The sequence below is a fragment of the Alligator mississippiensis genome, chromosome 9, assembly GCF_030867095.1.
Source record: "Alligator mississippiensis isolate rAllMis1 chromosome 9, rAllMis1, whole genome shotgun sequence".
Classification (NCBI taxonomy): domain Eukaryota; kingdom Metazoa; phylum Chordata; order Crocodylia; family Alligatoridae; genus Alligator; species Alligator mississippiensis.
In genome coordinates, this window is record NC_081832.1 from 21,342,123 (window position 1) to 21,366,458 (window position 24,336).

Consider the following 24,336-nt stretch of genomic DNA (forward strand, 5'->3'; position numbering starts at 1 on the left):
CTTTCCAGCTTCCAGGCTGCATCCTTATGCTGCTGAAGTGGAGCTATATTTATCTATATCAGGAAAAAATAGTGGTATATTTACCTAGTCCTGTAAAGGATCTACATAATCCTCACTCTTGTAATGGAAGTTTGAAGTCCATCAGAAAGGCCAGGTCACTAGTGGACAAAATCCTGCATAATGTCTTCAGAGGAACAGAGAGAAGTAACTATTTGTGTATAAGAGAGTGTTTAACTTTTAGGAGCTGAAACGGTGTCCTGGCTGCACTGTATAAACAAACATTATCCAGTGGCCAGGAGGAAACCCAAGGACTTTCTATAATATTAAGAAGTCATGTATATGGTATGTGTAGACAACACAGGGTGTTTTCTTTTTTTTTTTTTGGCTCCCTTTCAGTTCAGATGGGTGCACGGGGATGTTCCGGTCCAAACCAAGCCTATGTCTTCGTTAGATTTTTGTGGTACTTCATCCGTCATGACTGATAAAATTCTTGCAGGATGGATCATTCTCATTTGTTCCCCACCATTTTATGCTGAAGTCTTGCAAAAGTACTAATTGTACACAAGTTAAGGTATATAGATAAATATAACAATTGCATCAGTGTCAAAGGATACTAATATAAGCTATTATAATGAAATGTATATTTACATGATTTTGTAACAACATAAATGTAGCATTGCCCTGCAATTTTAACCCTGTTTCAATCAGGGTCAAAGTTAGAGTGATGTAATTAACTTGTATCATTAAAGAAGTAGGCAGACATTAAAGATCATAACAGGTAACCTATGATCCCAAGCAGCAGTTATCCCTCTACTTTTAAAGTGGTTAAAAGGCATGTTTGTCCATAGTCTTAGATCCAGATGTAAAAAAATATAAGTATAGTTCAGGATCAGGATCTTAGAATTAGAATATGAAAATCATGGAAATTTAGTGGGTGGGAAGTAAGGAATTTGATGTTTGTTTTGTAGAATCTCTTTTCTCAAGTATTTGAACATCACATTTCTTTCTATACCTTCAATATCCATTTTTCCCTTCTTTACTACATGTGGGCAAAATCACTGTGGTTTGTACCCCTTTGTCTATAGCCTTGGTTATGTTATATCAACAACAACATTGAGTCATATTGGAGTACAGCTGGCTACTTTCCTGGAAAATCTTTTCCACTTTAGAGGCAGGGACACTGTATGATGATGTTTTGGAAGCTTACTTCATCCACCACTCCTTGTGCATCTTGATATTAATCTGTATGTATATTTATTGTACCAATTCTGGGCTACTTTGGAATGGACCAGACAAGAATTTTAAACTGAGATTGAGGGAGTGGGGAGATGGGATGGTATATGATCAGTTGTCCTTTAGAGATGAAAATGAGGCTACAAAACCCATTTGTTGCAGGCAAAGGTGTATTGGGACCAGATCTTAAAATGGGAAATGCTGTCTTGGGCCATGGATTGATTTAGACTTCTTGAGATTTGTGGTTTTAAAACCCCCACAGTACAGTTTAATAAATTATTTCACAGCAAATTTGCTCTCTTGTTGTACAAGCAAAAACACAAGCAGTTTAACCTCTTTGATTTCAAGCTCACTTAGAAAAAAGAATCCTCTTTTAGCCAACAGAGGCACTGTATAAGATAGTCTTGTCTTTCAAGGCAATGATGCAGAAAGGAAGTAATTTAATTAGACAAACTTGAGGCAGTACCTTCAGATGAAGCTGGAAGATACCACAGTGACATCTGCTTGTGGCCCAGAGCAGTATACCTAATCAGTAATAGACACAATGCATTTGATTTTCCTGAATGAAGCATTTTGCTTAATCAGTGCAGAGACAGAAAGAAGGAAAGAGAAAAGGAGACACCATCAGAAGAAGGCAATATAACCAAGATTAAGAATGGCAAATAATCCAAGATTGCTTTTGGATTATGTAAACCAGAGGGTCCCCTGAAACCTTATATGAAAAGTTAGACAAAGACCTAATCTTCAGTTGATTTTAAGCATCTTCAAATCCTTCTAGTCGTTTTGTGAAGCTTCCAAACTGGACTATTGGATTAAATTAAATTGACTTACTTAAGGTTTAATAAATGTACCTAGCCAACCAGCAGTTTTCTACAGTGGGGAAATGAATGACAGTTAACATATATTAGCTAAAAGGTATTAATTTAACCCAAGAGCTGACAATGATCAGCTAACATATTTGTAAATATGACTGTCTTCTATGTACTTCAAATGATAATAGATAAGATGTCACCCACTTTCTCAGTGCTGATAAATCTCCAGTGAGACAGGTTCCCAATTTCAAAGCTCCAACACGGTATGTAGACATCAAGCACTTTGTCAATACTCTGCAGATGGTAGGTTGTTAATTTGTTGAACTAGTTGAATATTTTCAGATATAAAGAGTAATAAATTATACAGCTAGTTAGTAATTCTTGTTGAAGCCCAAACAGACATTTGTATAATTTTTGGTTGAGCAAATATGATTTAACTGTTTGAACTCTGTAAGTATTTGGATTTTGATCAGTCCTTTTTTATCTGAACAGTTTTAACTGTTGTGACTTACATGCCTCTAGAGAGTCAAGAATTTGATGTTTTTCTGAGTTATAGGTTTGAGAGAACAGAGCCTCTAGTGACCCCTTTAAGTATACAACTGAATAAATAGGATCAGACAGCCTGTCACTGGTCTACTGTAAATAAGTTCCTCAAATTGCTGGTGCTAGCAAAAAAGGAGATATGGGGGTATATAAGGTCTAGAATTATATTCTTCTAAGAAAATGAGCTCCTTTTTTCTGGATTAGGGTCTGAACATTAAACTAATTAAATAAAACCCAGCTGTCTATTACAAAGTGGCAGATGCTTGTGTTGTAGGAAGGAGGTGCTCTACAGGGATCTGTATATTCACTGGGGAAACTCCTGCTTGTCCTGCTTGTCCATTGTTTATGAAAGACATTCTGCCTATGCGATAGATGGGGCTTTTGTTGCATCACGTATTATTGTTTGTGTGACACTTCCCATTATAAAACTCTGTTTTCAGTTACTTTTTAACTTTGCCAAACTAACCATTTGGGCTTGATTTTGTTGCATATCAACAGCTTCCCTTAGGCTTGGTTTGGAGAGTGGGGTGAAGTTTTGTTTTGTTTTCTTTAATTTTCTTTTTTGAACATCCAAGCCAAAATGCTTTAGGTTTTTTTCCAAAACAAAGCCAAGAAAAATTCATTATTTTCCTACTAATAAAAAATTCTGGCAGCATTTTTTTATACATTTTTAAAAGCTGTATTATCTATATTACAGCTCTGCAGAAAAGGACCTAGGGGTTACAGTGGACAATAAGCTGAATATGAGCCAACAATGCACCTTTGTTGCCAAGAAGGCTAATGGCATACTGGGCTGCATTAGTAGGAGTGTTGCCAGCAGACTGAGGGAAGCGATTATGTCTGTCTATTCAGCAGTGGTGAGGCCACATCTGGAGTACTGTGTTCAGTTTTGGGGCCCCCACTACAGACAGGATATGGACAAATTGGAGAGAGTCCAGCCAGCAGAGGGCAAAGAAAATGGTTAGGGGCCTGGGGTACATGAATTAGGAAGAGAGGCTAAGGGAACTGGGCTTATTGGGCACTTTTACACATGCCCTGGGGGTAGGGAGGGGATGGTGCTTTAATTAGAGCTGCTCTGAAAGTTGTTCTAATTACAGCACCACAGTGTCTCATTCGATGAGCTTTAGTTCAAGCACCACTGCCATCATTTTTAATTGCTGGAATGCTGATACATGAGACATGGGAGACTGCTGAAGCACAGTAATTACCACACTCGAGTATCAGGTCTGCTCCAATGCACTGTAATTACATCACATCGGTGAAGCCTCCATGCTTGTCTATAGGCACCCATTTAGTCTGCAGAATAGAAGACTGAGGGGGGATTTAATAGCAGGCTACAACTACCTGAAGGGTGGTTCCAAAGAGGATGGAGCTAGACTGTTCTCAGTGGTGGCAGATGACAGAACAAGGAGCAATGGTCTCAAGTTGCAGCAGGGGAAGTTTAGGTTAGATATTAGGAAAAACTTTCTCACTAGGAGAGTGGTAAAGCACTGGAACAGGTTACTCAGAGAGGTGGTGGAATCTCCATGCTTGGAGGTTTATAAGACTGGGCTAGACAAAGCCCTGGCTGGGATGATCTAGTTGGGGATGGTCCTGCTTTGAGCAGGGTGGTTGGACTAGATGACCTCCCTTCCAACCCTAATTTTCTATGCAAATATATTCTCTGATTTAGCAAAGCACTAAGTTACAGAACAAGTTATGTTCACATTTATTTGAAATATACTTGAGCTCTGCACCTGAAAACTCAGAAGAATTTGGGTACCCTGAGCATGGTGAAGTCTGTGAGGAGTGGGTAGATCTCTGTAGCTGATGTTCTGGGCTGCTGTTGGTTATTGTAGCACAGTACCGGAACTGAAACAGGGAGACTTGATGCTCTAAAGATTATGTCTCACTTCCAAGCTCTCACCCCAAGCAGCAAGGAAGAGAAAACTCCTTGATCTGCATGGAAAGAGAAAAATACATGGACATGATAAGGCAGGGGAATTAAAGGCCCTGAGAATTAAGACAGGTCCACAGCCAGGTCTTGTGAAAGTTGTTGGTCTGGTCCATAGGCTCTGCCTTGCATGCCACATCACATCCATAGACTGACCAAGTGCACTGGATTAGGCCCATGGGGCCAGATAGCTTGAGCACCAAAGAATTAAATGGGACAGGACAAGTAATCTGAGAAAGTTACTGTGGACTGGGAACAGCCAGTGGGGAAAGAATCAGGGTAATATTATTATTTTAGGTTTATTCTGCTTGTATTGATACTTACATGGCTCCCCATCTCTACAGGGTTAGAAAGGAGGTTGGATGAGCTTCATTGGCTGTAAGAGATTTGCCATTCATGTGTATGATTATCTCTTTGAATGTATTTATACCCAGATGGGTGGCTATAGATGTATCCAGACTCAAAAAAACACTGATAATGGGGGAACTACCTGCTTTTATTTATCTAAGTTTTACTAATAAAAATGCCTAGACAAGTCAAAGTTTGTAAATAGGTATCTCATTTGAGTCAGGCCTTATTATTCTAGGATTTAGCCATGATCAAAACTGACACAGTTCAGTCTTATACATGTTGTCCTTTCAACTTCCATTGCTTGTCCTTTGCCAGCAGGTAGTGAGAGCCCACAGCTTGGCCAGCTTGGCCCTGAAACAACCCACAATGTCCCTGCAGAAGTCCATGGTCATGTTCTGGGAAAAAGCACTAGCACATTTTATCCTGTATACTTCAGAGCCCTGAAGCAGGCAATGGACTTGTACATCTGTAGGGTCTGAGGACAAAGGCTTTCTCCTAGGACAAATACAATGTGTCTTTACAGACAAAGAGACTAATTAGAATTTGGTCCTAACAACTTCCCCTTCCCTGTTTTTGAGTCAGATGCTATTTAATAGAAATCAGGAACTTAGCCTTTCAAAAACCTCAAAATCCAATTAAATTTAGTCATAGTGCTTCAAGGACTGAATTTAGCTAGTTAACAGGTCAGCTCTAATGGATTGTTCAAGGGAAATCCTAGACTGCATTATTTTTGGCTTTACAGAAAACTTTTCTGGTGACATCCTTAGTAGGAGATAAAAGGACACTGAGGAAATGTCACACAGAAGATCACCTGCAAATGGATAGAAATGAAAAGCACCTCCTTGGATTCCAGAATTTGTCTTTATTTATTTATTTATTTATTTATTTATTTTTGGAACTTTAAGATTTTCTCCCTCTTTGGTTCATTTTTGGTGCTTTGTTATAACATCATTTAAAGGGGAAGAGTGATTTGTCAGCCCCATTGCTGTATGTAGAATTGTCAACTGCAAGCAAGCAAAAATTTGCCAAGTTAGGTCTAAACAATAGGGGGTCTTTTTGTATCTGCCTTCTGGGTTTTGACTCTTTATAAGTCCAGTATTCAAGCTTTATCTGCATCTTTGAGCACTAAACATTTAGGCCCAAGTCCAACTCCCCTTTAATGAGGGTGTGCAGCATTTATGGGCATCTTTACACATCCTCACATGACAGGACTTTCCTCTGTTTTTGTGAGATTTACTTGCCTTCCCCAGGAGAATAGGAATGCCACCTGTACATAGTGAGATTACTGCAGCTGTGATCTTCCAGCTTCAGGGGGATGTGGAGCCCCCCCTAGCAGCTGAGAGATCCCAGCTGCTGCAATCTCCCAGCCCTGGGGGTGCGCAGTATATCCCCATAGCTGAGAGATTGCAGCAGCTGCAGTCTCTGAGTCCCAGGGGCACGGCATCCACCCCCAGGGCTGGGAGATCACAGCTTCACTCCTCAGCTCCCAAGACTCAGTGTCCACAGCTGTGCAGTGCTCGGTCGTGGCACCATGAGGTACTGCTGGGACCCAGCATGCTCAACTGGAGGACTCTGGGTCCTAGCAGCTGTGGAGTATTGCTGGAACCAGAGTCTGCACTTGCTGGGTGCTGCCAGGACTGAAAGGCCCACAGCTGACAGGGCTCCCAGCTACAGGGGGCACCTTGCTACTGTGAAAATGAAAACTGGATAGTAACCAGATATAAATTTAGTACATATTTTCAAGGTCTAACTTTCTAGCTGGTTGGACCTTCTTATGGCATGATAGCTACTTTGCATGTATAGCTGATCTCAGTTAATTGCAAAATTAACCAGTTAATTGCATAATACCTGTGACATGTAGAGGGGGGCTAATATTTGCATAACTGGCCCAAAAGGTCACTTGTACAGCTACTTTGAGTTGTGTATGTGCTATGTAACCATCTAAAGGCAGAGTTGAATTTGGGGCTTACTTTTTTTTAATGAAAGCTGAGATTTTTTTTTGTTATTGCTCACTAGTTGTTTTTTTTTTTAAGGGAAGATACAGACTATGGTGAAATTTATCATAAAATCATTAGAATTGGTAACACTGGGCAAATCTACACATGAAATTAATTCAACTCAATAAACTCCAGTGCAATTTGTGTTTGAGTTTATTGTTCCAAGGCAAAATATTTGCATGTGCACCCAGGACTGCAGCATGTTGAACCAGGGCAGAGCAGCTGTGGCTGGCAGAGGGCCTCAGGGGTCAGCCTGCCAGTCCAGGCTCAACGTGCTGCACAGGGGCTGGCTGGGGCACGAGGGTGCTACTGTGCAGGGATAGCCAGCAGGCACTCTCAAACTGTATCATCCTTGTGCCCCAGCCAGCCCTGGTCAGTGTCTACACATGCATTGCAGTAAAGTAGATATGTTAGGTGTAGCAGGGTACCTTGGGTGGCTGCCACTTAAGAGGCTTGAACAGGCTGTGGAGCAGCTAGCAAATGCAGTTCAGCCTAAAGAGTCAGTCATATGACCACAAGAGGGCTCCTGAATTGGAGAATGGGGCTGGGCAGCCTCAGTATAAACCCAGACCTGAGCTGGCAGTTGCTGGAGGGATGCTGTTGGAGTAACATCACCCATCTGGAGATCTGCTGCTCCTAGAACACCTGGAGGTCAGGTAGGAACTATGGGGAGGGAGGAGGTTCCTGGTCCTGGGGCATGACCTGAAACTACAGCCTCCTGGGGTTAAATGGTGTGGTGGGACTGCCTATGGTGGGGCAGTCTCCAGGAAATGCCACACCTGTGCCTCCCCAGTGAAAGGAGTATGGGGTGCCAGAAAGCCTCAGTCCCCACTGCCTTGTGAGTGACCCCATTGAGGGGAAAGGCTAGGGGAGCACACACTAAGAGAAGAGCACATGACCCAGGCCCACTGAGTGGGGCCTGGGGTCCAGGCATGTTGACAGATGCCTGAGTGGGCCATAGGCCAAGTTGGGGGCCCAGTAATGTCATTAGTAATAGTGGAATTGGATGCTATCTGTGAAGCATGGGACATGGTGTAGGAGTGGTACAGAGCTGCGTATTACGTCCTTGGCATTGGGCAGCAAATGGGCAGCCTCCCGCCTATAAACAACTTCTCTGTTACATCAAGGCGAGGCAGGTGGTTGGACTCCCCTAGACAGGTGGGTGGGTCAATAGTTAGACCAGCCGCGAGACAGCCTCTTGTCACCTTGGGTATCTGATGGTGGAGTTAATTAGTTTACTGCAACCTAATAACACCATGCGTCTAGATGATGACACTTTACTGCAGAATGAATTAGTCCAGTCCATAGTAGATATGCCCACTGTGTGTCATGGAGCAGTTTTGGTTCCAAAAGTTTCCTTTTGGAATATTTACTTGGGTTTTGTCTTCATAGGTTTTCACTTCCCACATCTTCACCTGACTTTTTGTTTGTATGTTGAAATTAATTCAGAATCCTATAAAACGATAGAGAACACTAAATTCCATGCAATTTCAACATGAAACTATGCATGTTTGGGGGACCCAGTGTTACTAAAAAGCTTGGGAAACCTTTAAGAACCTGGCTTGAGTTTTGAGTTTGTAATAAGACCAGTAATCAGGCAAAACGTGTGTTGTTTCAGTTTAATTGTTTTATACATCTGTAGTCAGCTGTTCTCCCCCTGAGGAAATTTCTTCATAGGCAGCAGATTGTGAGTGAGCGAGAAAATGAAGTAGGTCATATTTGCAACAAAAAAGACAGGAGTGCCAAATGCAAATGTGAGGGCATGCCCAATGTGTGTGTGCTAATTGCTGCTATTATGCACACAAATCAGATAACTATGCATGCAGATTTTCCTAATTAACCATTCATGTGCTCAACTACTAAGTGTCCATATACAGCTGGATTAATTATGTGTACAGGTTAATCATAATATTTTACATTCATGTTTTGCACCTACATTTTGAAAGTCTACCCCAGTATTTGTGGTTCCTACAACAACAAAAAGTTATAGAATTATAAAGATGAAGCTTCTGTTTCATTGCTCCACTTCTGTCATGACTGTGCCTGTTACCTACAATGATCTGACTTGTCATGTTTAGTAATGTGTAATACCTTGTAATGCATTGTGCCATATCTGATTTGGATTGACCTGCTACAAGGGGCTTTGCACAGGTTTTCCAACAAGAAAGTGCCATGACCTGCAACATATGTTTGCCAAAACATATTTCCTTAGAATGCAGTATATCAAAATGTGCTAAATCTTCTTGGAGGGCTTTTATAGGAAATGCTTAACAGTCATTAAGTAATGACACAGAATGGGAACATGTTTATCGCCACTACAAATCAACTATTTGTTTCTACCAGAATCCATAATGAATCATTTGCCGTGTCCTTACCAACCACCAATTCAGAATTTGATGAGACTTGGTAAATCAGTTCTCTGTTTGTTCAGATGTGGTAGGATGTCAAAAGATGTACAACTGTCTGTTACTTAGCGTTTGATATAATACTTAGCTTCCACTTAGGCTTTCTCATCCAGAGATCTCAAAGTGCTTTACAAAGTTTTCATTAGCTGCATTCTTGAAATGGGGACATTGAGGCAACGAAAGATGAAGTGACTTGCTCAAGGTGGCAGAGCAAGTTGACAGCAAAGCTGGGAATTGATCCATCATTTCCTGATGCCAAATCTATCTTCTTACCCTGTTGGCTATGTCAGCCTTTCAGGAAAGGTTTAGAAAAGAAACAGCTCAGTACAAGGGATGGCACATATATTTGCATACGTTTCAGAGAAACAAAATAAGTCTAATTATGTTTTTTTCCCCTTTTTTCCCTTTTTGGACATTTTCTTCATCTGACTGGCCATCAATATTTAGAAGAAATGCATATTCCTACTCATATTACTTGTAAGTACCTAGCTGGAGATGACTTTTCCTGAGTACGTGCTTTATAGTAATAGTGTTGGATTTTCTGTGCAAGTGTGTGTTTTCCTTTACCATTTGCTTTTCTATCAGTTTCATTGATCTTTGCCTTTCAAAAAGTATGCTTTTTATTTTCTCACCTTCACACTATTTTTTTTTCATTCTTTCTTTCACTGTACCCACACTTGCCCCTGCAAAGTAAGCTAGTGGTCTCAGAAATGTCAATATATATTTACAAATCTCCAAATGCAACAGCTGAAGTACAGAATATCCTTTCCACACCCTTATTGGTAATGCTACCTTCTCTGCCAGGAAATTCACACCCAAGAACTATTGATTAGAATTTCTTGGTCTTGGATATAAATTTGGTTAAAAATATAAAGCATGTTCAAGTGGACCTTACATAGGCCTCACACATTTTAGTAGCTAGAACCATATCAGATTTTACCTCAGAAAATATTCCAATTTGAAACCAGGCCTCTGACTTAGGTACTTTAGATCAGATCATCTGATGTTTAAGGCTACAGACAGAAATTAACCAGTATAAGTATTGGAAACTGGCTTAAATCTGTAACACAACAGAAGCTCAGTGCATGTAAACTGCTCTCAAAGTCACTGAAGCCAGTTAAAGATAAACCTGGATGGATGTAGTATCACCATTAGCTGATTTAGGTTTAAATCAGTTTATTGAACTTCTGCCCAGATCCCCTCCAGATTCAAGTTAGCTCACAGTCCCCCAGTATCCCAGGATACTTTGCACCTTCCCCACAAACCTTCCCTTGCATTCCTCCCCATGGCAGGGTCAGTGGGCTAGCCTGGGCCCAAGCTGTCTGATCCAGCTGAGCAGGGAGGTGTGCTCTAGTGTCCCCCAGTTTCTGGCCTGAGCCACTGCAGGCATGTGGCTGCATTTCCAGAATAAAAAATGAATGTCTGTTCAATTTTCTTATCAGTTTAATCTACACAGTTTAGACTAACCTGTGAAGACTGAATTGATTCAGCCTCAGGCTTTTTGACTGTCTGTACTTAGTGTAAGTGGTTCAGATTTTTAACCCCACACACCTGCTGAAGCCCTAGTAAGTATAGTATATAATAATGGCTCATGCATGAATGCTGCGGATGAGAAGCCTGTCTGGTGTGAATTTGGCAAGTGTGACTACAATGGAAGTTGATTTCTTTTTTACATGATCTGACTGAGAATGGTGTGAATGTAAGTTAAAATGGGATAGGAGCTGTTTTAACATAATTTCTCACTTGTTCACACTCCTTGTTTAAAACTCTTCATCTGCAGCGTACACCCATATCTGAATGTTAGAGCGTACCATGTGCACTACTTCACTTTCATATAATTTACAATCAACAGCCACTTCTTTTGAATTTGTCCCTTAGCCTTCCCTGAAACTTGAGTCCCTTATTATAGATAGCCTGTGTCTGGCAGTACACCTTTGGGTGCCCGCCACTTTAAGGGCAGAGTCAGGCAGCTACCAGGTGCCTGATGGCAGCAACCATTTTTAGAACAAGGGATATAAAGGCTGCAGTTTTCTGCTGCCAGACCAGGCAGAAATATTGCCTGGCTGAGCTGCAGCTGGAACATCTTGAAGGTAAAAGCAGGAGGCTCTTGGTCCTGGGCATGACCTAAAACTGCACCCAGCCATGGATGTGTGGCCTCCCTGGTGAAAGGTGGGTTGGGGTGCCTTAATAACCCCAGCTCCCACAACCGGATGGGTGACCATGTAGTAGGGCCCAAGAAGGAGGACCCGTGTAAGAGGGTGTGAGCTAGTTGCTCAGAAGACTGACTTGAGGCACCCTCCACTGGTCAATGCTGGGACCAGAACTAGAAGAGTCAAAAGAGCCAGGGGCCCACAACGAGGGATGCCCAGAGCCAAGGGCCTGGGTTTCTTACTGGCCTTGGAGGTGAGGCAAGGGCGTGTGGCCAAAGGTCCTGGGTGGGGAAGGGCACACCTGAGAGGGGGAAGAATGCAGGGAGCTAAGCAGCCCAAAATGAGGATAGAGTAGACTGCCTTATGGGAAGGGATCTAGTTGGGGTCCAGCCTGGAGGGTTATGGGGCCCAGTGTGGGGCCAGAGTCGCTAGGAACTGAGATGCCATCTGCGATGCATGGGCTGCAGCGTAGGAGAGGTTCGAAGCCACAGATAGTGCCTGCTGGCATCGGGGCTGGGAATGGGCAGCCTCCTGCATTATTCCACCAGTTACGGGAACAGCAAAGTCGTGGTAGGCAAGACTGGGTGAAATGCCCCATAGAGACAGGTAGGCAGGATGGCATGAGACCTGGCCCCGAGAGTTGCCCCCTGTCACACTGTGTCTGAAAGGTACCTAATTTTTATAATATTAAGTTTTACTTATATAAAGATCATGGGTCAAATTCTGGGTCTGGTTGTGACATTTTCCATGGCAGGGCCATAATGCTGGTTTAAGCAACCCAGTAAAAATTACTTCACTGCCACTGTTTAACAGTTCTCTGTGAGGAAGATATATTTGAATGTCTTCTAAGGCAGGAGGAGTTTCCAGATGGAGTGAAGAGCCCAGCTGCCCGAACAGTTATTTGAGCCATTATATCTTACAAATTTGAAGAAACCAGAGCGTCCGCTAAAAGCTTGTCTGCACACCAGTGGCAGTGTGACCTGGCAGGCATGCTGTTGAGTGTGCCCTTCCCCATTTACCCCACAGGAGGAAATACGCTCTTGGGCATGTTTCTATGGCTGCTGTCATGACCTCAGTCTCCAGTGTGCTCCAGAGCAGCTGCTAGGAGTGAGCCTGAAGTAGCCTCTCCAGTGCATTTCCCTGTTGGGAATGGGTGGATGGGACATAATCAGGACCATCCTGGCTGTCACCCTCCTGTGGACACCTCAGTGGCCACAGTGGCAGAGCAAGGCATTCGGTATGTGTAAGAATGTCTTTGTTTTCTCTGCATTCTCCAAATGCAGAGCTTGGCCTCATCTGAGAAACTAGGCCTTGCATTTGAATGTATAGTTGAGAATAAGGCAAGCAAAAGGTGGGTGAAGTTCCTTCCTTCATAGCTCTTAAATCTGAAAACAGTAGGGGTTGCCTTTAAATTCCAGACATTATCAGAGAGAGAGATTGAGTTGTATTTTCTTCCCTTTTGAGGATTCCAAAGCCCTTCTGATTTTCACTTTGGTTCCAGAATAAACCTTGTAATGAACCAAGTATCATTAACAGGTGTCATTATTATTTAAATACTAATTATTTTTTAAATTATTTAAGAGCAGAGAGGTGGTTTCCAGGAGAAAAAAGGCATCCTACTGACTCAAGCAGCAGACAGTTAAGCATTACCTGAATTCTGGTTTCAAGTTAAAACCATTTAAAATAGTGGATTTTTGCATCACTTGCTTAAAGCTGAGCCAAAGTTTATACAGTTTGCAACAGATCTTTTAACAAACATTATGTGAAATGTTGGGCTTTGAAATGGCTTTTAAATGAACTAGGTTTCACCTGTGTGTGCATTTCATCACCAAGGTTTTGCACAGCTGTGGTGCAGTTGTGCGGATTCTGGTCATTTATGAATTTCAGGGGAAAAATTGCCATTTTTCTCAACAATTCCTGTGTTACTTCCCTTCATAGAGAAGCTGTCATACTGATAGCATTTTCCAGGCTTCCCTGACTCAGAGTGCCATGGAGGAAATCTTGTTGTTTTTTTATTTTGGGTTCTCTCCCTCCCAGGTATAATGCTGTGGAGTCTTTCATGGAAATAAATAGTTCTCTTTTAAAGTGAATATAATTTTTATGGAACATTTGTTTTGTTTTTCTTTTTAGTGAAATTTCCAAAATCTTCAAAGTAGGCCTTTTCAGAGTTATAAATGTAGGGGTCAAGGTTATTTTAACTATTTAATATTGTCTTTTATGTGGCTTATAAGCAAAGTAGGATTTTAAAAATGTGTTTATCTTGTCATGTTTTGTTTTTAATTTTTGAGAATAGTAGAAATAAAAAAGAGCACAAATGTTTTATACTTATTCTAAATGAAGCTGGCTCGCTCAAGCCAAGAGACTGTGTTGTAAATTTTAGCCCTGAAGCAAATTTGAACTGAGTTAACACTCCTTTAAAAGCAGGCTTTCAAATGTATCTGTTGAAAGATTCTTAAACACAAGCCCATGGAATGTGCTGCTCCAACATATTTTATTTGTAGTTTTTCTTTCTTGGATTCAGTGCTGCGTTGCCCTGAATAATTCTTCTCTTCTGCTTTCAGGTCATTTCTCTTAACTCTAATTTAGCTACTTGGCTGGAGTTCCTGCTTATAAAGGGCCCAAATCTACAACCATGTCCTTACTCAGAAGTGTAGTTTCTTTTAAGTCTTTGAGACCATCCTCATAACTATTACTCAGTGAAACTTGATGTTTTTCATAGAGTTGCAATGGTCTGTTCCAGTGAAGTAATTAGGCCCCTTCTGCCCATGCAGGTGAAGGCACAATGGGATTCAATGTGTGATCCACACAATTGTGCCTTCTGCCATGTAACGTGCATGGCAGGAGGTGTAATTGTGGGATCGTTCATTAGATCAGATCACACCTTCTCGCCAGTACAGGGGGAGCCTGATCCTGGGCTCCCCTACCTTGGCAAATAGCAAGCGCCCACAGCTAGGAGCTCCTTCAGTTGAGGGGCTCCCAACTTGGGCTGAGGTATTGTGGCACCTGTGATCACCCAGATTCAGGGCTGCATGAAACCCTGGCCCCTGGGGATCGTAGCTGCCATGATTCCTAAGGCTCTGGGGTATGTGAAACCCCTGAGCTCTGGAAATTATAGCTGCCATCCCTCAGGCTCAGGGGTTTCACAAACTCCTGAGCTCTAGGGATCACAGGATCACAGCAGCTGTGATCCCCTGGACCTGGGGTTCATGCTGGGCATGGTGCACCCCTGTGACTGGGAGCTCTGACAGCTGATGGGGCTCCCAGCTGCGACACATGCAAGTTAAATCTCAATAGCAACCAGCAATACAATTAGTACACATTTTTAGGTCTATAATTATAGCTGGTTGGAGCTTTTTATCATGTGATAGCTGCATTGCATGTGTACCTGGTCTTAATGTAGTTGTGCAGTTAGCCAGTCAATTGTGCAATACAGGGAGGCCTAGTAGGCACAATGGCTATAACATTTAGTTTTACAAAGTCTGCAGGAAGGCTGAATACCCTTAAACTGTTATGGAAGGCAATGACAGAGGATTCTTATTGTTTTGCAGTAACCCACATCACAGGATGGAGTCTTGCAAGGCAAGGAGAGAGAAAAGAGTAACCATCAGGAGAATCAAAAACTGTGTATTCGAGGGCCATTTTCATACATTTGTAATATTATTACTTTGTATCTGTGAAGTGCTGGCATATTGGGTACCCTGTAGTAAAGTGAGACTGTGGGACAGCAACAGCTCTTTGTCAGACTAGACAGTGGAAAAGTCATGGGGAACTATAATCAAAAGAGGAGGCCACATGGAATAGTCATTAAGCCTGGATCTCCGGGCAGAAGACTTGAGTCTGTTGTACACTCCTAATTTGCTAATTGATTTTGGAGGGTTCATTTAATATTGCTCCATGAAAATTTACCCATCTGTAAAAGTTAATTGCTGTTGCTGACTTTGAAATCCTTAGAAATCTTATGCAAATGGCAGGTGCCATTATGATATCCTCATAACTTCAGGTAAGGACAGACTAACAGATTTTATGGGGTTAAAAAGGGAAGGAAGAGACTTGCAGCACGAGCTGTTTTGTGATAACACTTCCCTATGGCCAGTCCTACCCCATGATAAGTGGAAGCTAAAACAAAGAATGAAACGGAGGTAAGCTTCCTTCAGTTAGCTTAGACTTAGTGTGAGACAGGAGTGGACATACAAAAGTTATCACAAAAGAACTGATGCACGTCCGCTTCCATGCCCCTCCTCTACCCAGTAACAACACACACTTTTACTTAGGTATAATGCCTGTCAAACATACTAAAGTCCTGGCCAGGTAACCGAACCACAGAGATTGCATATGTCTTAGAAGAAATGACAGTTTTTCAAATGAGTTATTCATGATTCACGTAAGCATAAATACGGATTTTGGCCCAAGATTCTTATAGCACTGCTAGCTGTGTTGCACAACCCATGTAACATTTTTTTTCTGGTCTTGTCAAATAAATAGCTTACCACTTTGGTGTTTGTGAATATATGGTATAGCACAGCAAATGTGTGAGGTAGCCTAGTTAACATAGCAGTGGAAGCCTTACACTTTTCTGTTTATTCATTTTTACTGTCTTACCTAAATGCCCGTATTTTTGTATTAAAATAGGTCTTGTATCTAATACCAGGTACTATTTTTAATATATTTTTAAATAAAGCATCTTTTTGTGCAGGAGCTTTTATGATGGATTTTTTATTCCCAAACTAATGACAGGAATAGAAATGTTAATGTTGTGGAGGGCTTTTGGGGTCCCCCCCCTTTTTGCTGATTGTGTGCCGTGATGGCCACTGTATGAAGTATGTCAGACAGTGATGTCAGAATTCAGTGGAAGTCCTTTTTGTGATAGAGGCATGTGTGTGATGCAGACACCCAGGTAAATGTTTTCTATGGGAAGAAGACACTCAACAGCAGATAAGTGGCTTTCATTTCCTCTCGGTCTTGCAGAAGTGCAGAACACCTCTTGCTATGTGCTGAGCAGCTTCACCATCCATTGTAATCTCATCTAGAGTGTAACAATGGTAATTGTTGAACTAGGAGACTTTTTTCTTAAGAATTGATTCTATTGAAGGTATTAGGATAAATTTATGCCAACAGTTTTTAAAATAACAGAGTTTACATGCTGAATTTATTTCCAGCTTCTGCAGGGCATGTGGGAAAAATAAAACATCAATTTCATTTATAGGCATGCTTATATATAAACATATAAGAAGATATTTATGTGCCTATATGTCCATGGATTCAGGGATCTGCCGGCAAAGACTAAACTGCAGAATGAGAATCCTAAAGAGAGTAAACTGACTTTTTATTTGATGCAGGAAGAATAAAACCAAGAGTAATGCTTATGTCATCCTAATGAGGATGATTAAAACAAATCCCAAAAACCAAGTGCTGTAAATTATTTATAATATGTGAGTAAGGTGATGTTTTGCAGGCTGACATTTTGATTTTGAAGACGAGTATATTGGTGGATCTATTAAGGCAAGGATTTTCTTAGTTTGCAATACTGATGCCTGCATCTGAGTGCATTGTAAAGCAAATGGTATTTTTTGTAAAATGACAAATGAAATCACTAGGAAATGTTGTTTAAGTGAAGATTACAGATTTTGTACTAGCAGTTGCAGCTCAGACCATTGTCTGATAGAGGATGTAGACACATTGATATTTTTAGCAGCTGAATCCTATGATTGTTCTGACTTATGGCTGCCTTTTGCCACCTTTATTCATGTCAAGAAGGGCTGTGCGAAACAACAGCGTTCCACTTCGACATCCGTTTTGATGCTTTGACAGAACCGTGTTTTGTTTAAAGTTTTGTTTCAGTTGGAAAACACTGTTCTGTTCTGATTTGTCAAAATGGTTTCACTGTTTCGACATTTCGATTGGGCTGTGGTAGGATCAAAACATTTCAACTGCCCTCATTCTATTTCAAGGCTGTTTTGAAGCCTTTTGTTTCATTTTGATTTCGCTGTTTCGAGCTCGAAATAAGTCGAAACAGTTTCAAAATGAAACAGCTGGCAAAATTTCGCACAGCCCTAATTTCAAGTAGTGTAGTAACGCTTTCTTGTAGGAGTAAGGTTGGCAATATTTAGGCTTCAGATTTGCCAGAGTAAAGATTTAGTAAAAACCCCATTCTTCTTTCCTGAACATTTTTATCACAAAATCCCAGGCTGTATGTAAGTAGATGCTGAATTTATCCTGGGAGAGAGTGTTTTGTCCTGTGACCCAACAGACCCTACAATCTGCTCTCCCATTTCAAGTCCCACCAAGTATGCAGGAGGAAATATCATAGATTTAATAGATTCATAGACATTGAATGACACAAATATGCTGTCATTTTTTTCCTTGGACGTCACAGTGTGAATCTGCGTAGTGTTCGTAGATCATTCCCTAACAAGGGCCCTGCCTACTGTTGGGGAGCAGCAATGCGACTTGGAAGGGTGACACTGGTAAATGACCATGTTGCTCCGGTTTTGAGCCAGGTCAGAAACTCAGGCAATCAGGGTGGTGTCAAATACAACATCAACCATCATTAGGTCCGTTGAGGTTTGGCACAAAACCATGGCAGTCCCTACTCTGAAGAATTTACAAACCATGGGAATTTTTGTCTAAGTACACTATCTACTCTATACCAGGAGTTTCCATGGGTTGGCTTTTAAGCACCTCCTACCACATCCATCTTTACACTGAACACAGATAACATCCTATGATGTAGTTTACTTTTTTGTGTCACCTCTTCCTCATGTATTTTTCCTATGCATACATTATAAATATCCTCTCTGTTGAAGATGCAAGGGTAGCCTTATAATCTTCCTTGGTGGGCTCTTGTTTCTTTTTGGCATGATTCCCTTGGACTTAAAAGTAAAACAGCCATTAATTCCTCCTTATTGACACTTTGACATTTCAATCACTTTATCGCATGTTGCTTGTACTTGACTTTTCTTCCAAGTATCTGTCCAGTTATTTTTCTTCCCCTTTCTAACTGCATAATGCACAAGCTAGAAAGCTTCTTCGCGGTGCCCGGTGACAAACTCTGCAGTTTCATGCTGGTTACAAGTTCTAGGCAGCCTGTGGCCCACCCGTGATTGACACTAATGCACTGATAGCAGTTTCATCTGGATGTTTCAGTTGTTGTGTTTATGGGAAGCTGGTCAGTAAGGAGAGCAGAAGCCATGTCACTGATATGTTTTGTCAGTAATTCAGAGAGATCACTTCAAGTATGTTATTTTTGCAAACAGAGCTTTTTCAGATAAATGCTTTTCCAATTCCAAAGATGTTTTGACATGCTGGCAAATAAATCTCTACCTAGCTGTGAGTTTAAGTGGTATTCCTAACACTGTTGTAAGAATCATTTGATTTTTTTTTTTAATCCTTTCTATAAATTGCAGTGAAGGAGAGGACCAAATAGGCTTTTTTTCTGAGCTGCTGTTCTAAACAGACAGACAACTGAGGTGGGAGAAAAGACAGCAACCTGATACTTTTGATACTATTAAAAAGCATGGCTGACAAATCCATAAAAGAGAACTGGAGCCTGTGTCCCTGTTGTTAATTTGTGAAGTGATCTCTATTAGGCCTGTGCAAAACAACAAGTGTTCACTTTGGATTTGGATTTGGCTGATTCAGAGGGACAGTGATTCAATTTGGAGATTCAAATCACTGTCCCGATTCATTTTGGCTGAATCTGATCCAAAGATTCAGCACCATTTCAGAGATTTGGCCGCAAACTAAACAGGCAGCAGTCCTCACCACGCTGGACACAGCTGCCTCCAGCTGGTAAGTATGTTGTGGTGGGCAGATGGGGGAGGGAAGAGGCATGGGGAGGGGAGGATTGGGGCTGGGGCTCGGACAAGCTGCCCAGTCAGGGCAGGGGGGCATGGGACGTAGAGGGTTAGAGGGCATATGATGAGGGCATGGCTGCGCTGGGAGCAGGGGCCACTTGCTGCCACTTGCTCAGCTGGGGCAGGGGGGAGATGTGATGCAGGCACGGCTTGCTCCGGGTGGAAGGGGACAAGCAGCAGCACGGCATTGCCCCCGCTCCCAGCTCTGCTACGCCCCCACCCTGTGCCCCCCAATCCTGGCTGGGCAAGTGGCAGCAAGACATAGCCTGCTGCTTGCCCAGCCGGGGGGGGGGGTGCAGAATGGAGGTGCTGCTGCTGCTTGCCCAGCTGGGGTGGAGGGGTGCAGGATGCGAGCGCTGCTGCCACTTGTCCAGTCAGAGCAGGGGGAGGGGGGCAAGGGATATGGGTGCGGCAGTGCTGGGAGCAGGGGCTATGACCTGCTGCCACTTGCCCCCTTCTGTCCAGAGCGAGCTGCACCTGCATCTCGCCCCACCCCCCTGCCCTGGCTGGGCAAGCGACGGCAGGGCATAGTGCCCGCTCCCAGTGCTGCTGCGCCTGCATCCTGTGCATCCCCCTACCCTGTCCCCCAAGTCTTGCAACCCCCCACCCCTGCCCCAGTTGGGCAGCTTGTCCCAGCCCCATCCCTCCCTCCCCCATGCTCCTTCCCTCCCCCCTCCACCACAACAGACTTACCAGCTGGAGGCAGCTGTGTCCAGCATGGTGAGGACTGCTACCTATTTAGTCTATCACCGAATCTCTGAAGCAGTGCCAAATCTTTCCCAAATCTATTCAGAAGCTTCTAATTCAGTTCAGATCTTTTAATTGGTCTCCCAATTCAATTTGGATTTGGAGATTTGGCCGCTGAATTGGGCTGAATCTTCTCTGAATCAAATCGGCTACCAAAGCTTCACACAGCTCTAATTGCTTTGTTCTTAAAAACATTTGATAAGTCATGCCCAGCATTACCAGATGCTGTACAGCTTCCTTGTGCATCTCTTCCAATATACCTCTACCCCAAGTATTAAAGACCTTGAGTTAGTCCACCTTTGGGCCACTTGTAAATTGGGGCTGCCAATTTGCTTGTGATGCTTCTGTGAAATGTCTTAAATCAAGAATGCTAACTTTGGATTACTTTTCCTTTTGAATAGTCCAGGCAATAGAGGCCCATTTGTGTCTTACAAGACAGCATAGAATTTCTTTTATAGGGCTTCTGTGAGTTCTCAAAAGGAAATGAGTTTGGACCTTACCAGTATGTTTCAAATGACTTTAAGCAATGAGATTTGAAGGTAAACATTGCTAGAGAGAATTCAATCTGGATTTAATAACAAATTCTTACCCTCATTAGCTCACCATTTTAAGCATCAAAAATGGCAATCAGTAGAGCTATGCAAAGCTTCAGGTGGTAATTTGATTCAGAGGAGATTCAGCCTGATTTGGTGGCCAAATCTCCCAATCTGAATTGAATCGGGAGACCAATTAAAAGGTCTGAATTGATTCAAAGCTCTCTGAATCTTTGGAAAAGAGAATCTTTGGAGAGCTTCGATGATTCAGGAAGTTTCCAGTGGCTGCAACAGGGAGCTGCAGCCAACTCTAAGCTAGTAAATACTAGAGGTGGGTATGGGGGGGGGATTGGGGGGGACCCCTGCCAGCCTCCCCGACCCCTGCCAGCCTCCCCAACCCCTGCCAGCTCACCCAGCCCCAACCCATGGCTGCCCCACCCACCCCAGCTCCCGGCCCTTTAAAGAAAAGCCCCGATGCTCACTGGGTGCTGCCAAGTAGGGGGGTGAGCTGTGATGCCCCCCCCCACTGCCCCATGCTGCATGGGGGGGCTCTGCACAAGCCCCCTGACTCCTCCCCCATTCCCCCAACTCCCCCCATGGGTGCCCCTCCCAGGCCAGCTCCAGGCCTTTAAGAAAAAAAAACCGAGAAAAGCCCCGGCACTCACCACTCCTGCAGCAGCCTTGGGGCTTGGGGGGCTCATGCAGAGACCCCCACATGGTACGGGGCAGTGGGGATTGTGCCCCCACCAGCAGGAGTGGTGAGTGTGGGGCTTTTCTGGTTGTTTTTTTTTCCTTAAAGGGCAAGAGCTGGCCCAGACAGGGCACCTGTGGGGGGGGGGGGAGGGGGCTGGGGGAGTGAGTGGGGAGGTTGTTGGAGGCTCTGCATGAGCCCCCCACAGTGCGGAGCAGTGGCAGGTAGCAGGGATGTCCCCCCACCCACAATATCCAATGAACCGGGGCTTTTTTTTCCAAAGAGCTGGGTGCTGGGGTGGGCAGAGCAGCCATTGCTGAGCTGGTGGGGATGGGCCTGGCTGATTCAGAGATTTGGAGATTCAGCAGCAGCCAAATCTCCGAATCAGATTTGGCCACATCAATTTGGGGAAAGTGATTTGAATCACCAAATTGAATCACTGCCCCCCGAATTGGCTGAATCGGAAGCGAATACTAGCCGCTTCGCACAGGCCTAGTAATCAGGTATAGCTTTCCTCAGCAGTCCAATAGGCACCCTATTTGTCTGAAATAAGAGATCAAAAGGTGGTCAGGGAATATAAAAATGTAAATATCTCATACTTGCTTTATTTTATTGAAAGGTGGAAATTAATGACAACTTAAATTTAACCCATATAATTCAAAGCCATTGGTTAGTGGCTTAGTTATTATGTTTCTACAACAGGTGAAAATATCTGAATATCCAGGGGCTAGCATAAATTCATGAAAATGGAGTTTAGTAAAGGTTTCCTCTACAAGTGCAGTTCTCTGGGATGGACTACATTGTTTTGATGGAGGTGATGTTTCACAAAAATATAGGTACAGGCTTTTCTGTCACTTCAGTCTCTTCCTGCAAAATTTAGCTGACCTAAACGTCATAACACTCATGCAGAAATCTTAATTATCAAGTGATCTTCTCTAGTAAATGCAACCCTCATACTATTTGCTGCAAAGTAAACAAAGCTAATTGAAATAAGTAGCAGTAGATATGTCTTGTCCTTCTAAGAATAATCAAATGCATGTTTCCTTGGCTTGCTCTACCATAAACACTTCAGTATAGTGAAGAAAAGTTCTCTTTCACATAATAATCTAGTTATTAGGATTTCTTTTCTAGAGGGAAAAAGAAGAAACCTAAACCCCTGCTTACTACATTCTTTCTCTTTTTTTTTGTTTTGTTTCTTTTTGTTTTTCTAATCTATGGAAACCATGTTAGCAAAGTTCTTTCCTGGTGTTAGCAATTTGTACTGTATCTTTTCAAGATGCTAGTTGTAGAATGTCATGCATTCATTTTTAAACAGTTGTGGTCTCTGATATGAATGAAGCATAGAACAGACAAATGTCAATGGAGGTTTAGTAGCTTACTTTCCACTTTTCCTTCTTTCTCTTCATTTTTCTTATTGTCATTGTGGGAGCAAAGGGGGATCTCATGTTCACAGCTTTGTCACTGAGCTTTCAGAGCTGGCACTACCTGCGCTAGTGATTTTGTCATCTCTTTGAAGTCAGGAAAGATAGACACCAGTGGAGTATACATATTGTTGGAAACAGGTCAGAGGTTGAAGCTGTTTTAAAATCACCATCACAACCTTGTACGATTTATCTGTCCTGAGCCTATTTCTGGTGAGCATCCAGGTTTGGTATAGGTTCCTCTCCTCACTGTTCTACAAAAAAATTCCTCCTGTGTCCGTTAGACACTAGTGTCAGATCCATGGTAGGTCAGGATATTCGTTGGAGATATTAATAGAGAAATTGCAAACTGGGTTGGTTTAGGGTGCCCACCTAACATGAATTCATGGATTCCAACAGCTTCCTTTTCCTAGCAGGATTTTGCTGAAACAGCTGATGGTTGTGATTCTTGCTGTATGACACTGGTTCTGAATTTCTTATTAGAATACCCTTTATCTTCTTGGCACCCCATTGTCGGGATAAGGTGGATTTGTATAAGACCTCTCTGCATCAGTAATATTTATTATCAGAACAGGCTACATGACCTTATATTACCATGTTTATCAATCTCCTTATAACTATTTTAAAATTAAATTTTAACTGCCTTGCCATTAGCCCCCAAGCTTTTTTTTTCCATTTGTTTTACTGTTGATGGAAAAAAAACTGACTGGTTTCTTTTTCTTCTTTTCAAAACATCCTAAAGGAAACTAGCCAAGAAGCAGAAAGAGACTCAGAGCAGCACCCAGAGAGAGATGGGCCCTGTTGCTACTTCAGATAAGACCTCCACCAAACTCAGTGCAGTCCACAATGAAGAAGCATTTTCAGCCAGCTGCCAAGATGTTAATGGATTCAGTAAGTTTCACTTGTTTGCAATGGATACCTCCCTTTTCAAGATCTTCAGATACTTAAAAGGATTTATTCCCATGGGCACAACATTTAAGCATTAGTTATAAAACTACTGCAGTTAATGCAGGGAAGCTAAGAGAGTATGAAGTCTGAAATTTCCCTGTGAGTGTCCCAAGTCAGTCATTGGACAGATTCAGAGGACTCTGTCCAAGTCTAAATCTATTTGAAAGAATTTATTATAAGGTAGAGTTATATAATTATACCATATGATCAATAGGTAATTCACTGTTGAGGTCAAATCCCCAAGCGGACTTCTGTGAGTGAAAGAATTTATGGTGCGCTCAGCTGTTATGGAAAAAAGGATGGTTTTGTGGTTGGAAGGCTAAATTGGGACAAAGGAAGCCTAGGTTTTTCACTCTTGTGTCTGTTAACTCATTTCAGTTATTTTTTATAAAAGATGCTGAGCCTCTTCAGCAATGTATTATGAGGAAATACTTTTCAGCAGCAACAGTTGCTGGTGACTCTCACACTGGAACTGAAATGTCTTTATGTTAATAAGTTTTTCAGTTATGGTTGCCATGAATTTCATTCAAAGCCTTTTGCCTTCAGTTTGAATTGTGCCCAGGTTTGAGACCCAAGTGCTTTCTAAAACTGTCCAATAACTCCTTAGTAATCTTTATGAAATCTTTAATGGTTTCTGTCTAAGTCTTAGGTAACGGGTGTCCATGTTACAAAACATGTCTCTATGGCTGAAACCCTTCTTTGCAGTCTCAGATTGAACA

The 24,336-nt window shown here is 42.4% G+C and overlaps 1 protein-coding gene across 2 annotated transcripts in view; it reads left to right on the forward strand.

The window, feature by feature from the left end:
* The window catches only part of PTPRT (protein tyrosine phosphatase receptor type T), an 889,034-nt gene that overhangs the window by 781,044 nt on the left and 83,654 nt on the right, over positions 1-24,336 (forward strand). For both annotated transcript variants that reach the window (XM_019484632.2, XM_059733217.1), the window contains exons 15-16: positions 9,722-9,751; positions 23,412-23,560. In XM_019484632.2, the coding sequence (XP_019340177.1) occupies positions 9,722-9,751; positions 23,412-23,560 (179 nt within the window). The remainder of the gene's footprint in view (positions 1-9,721; positions 9,752-23,411; positions 23,561-24,336) is intronic.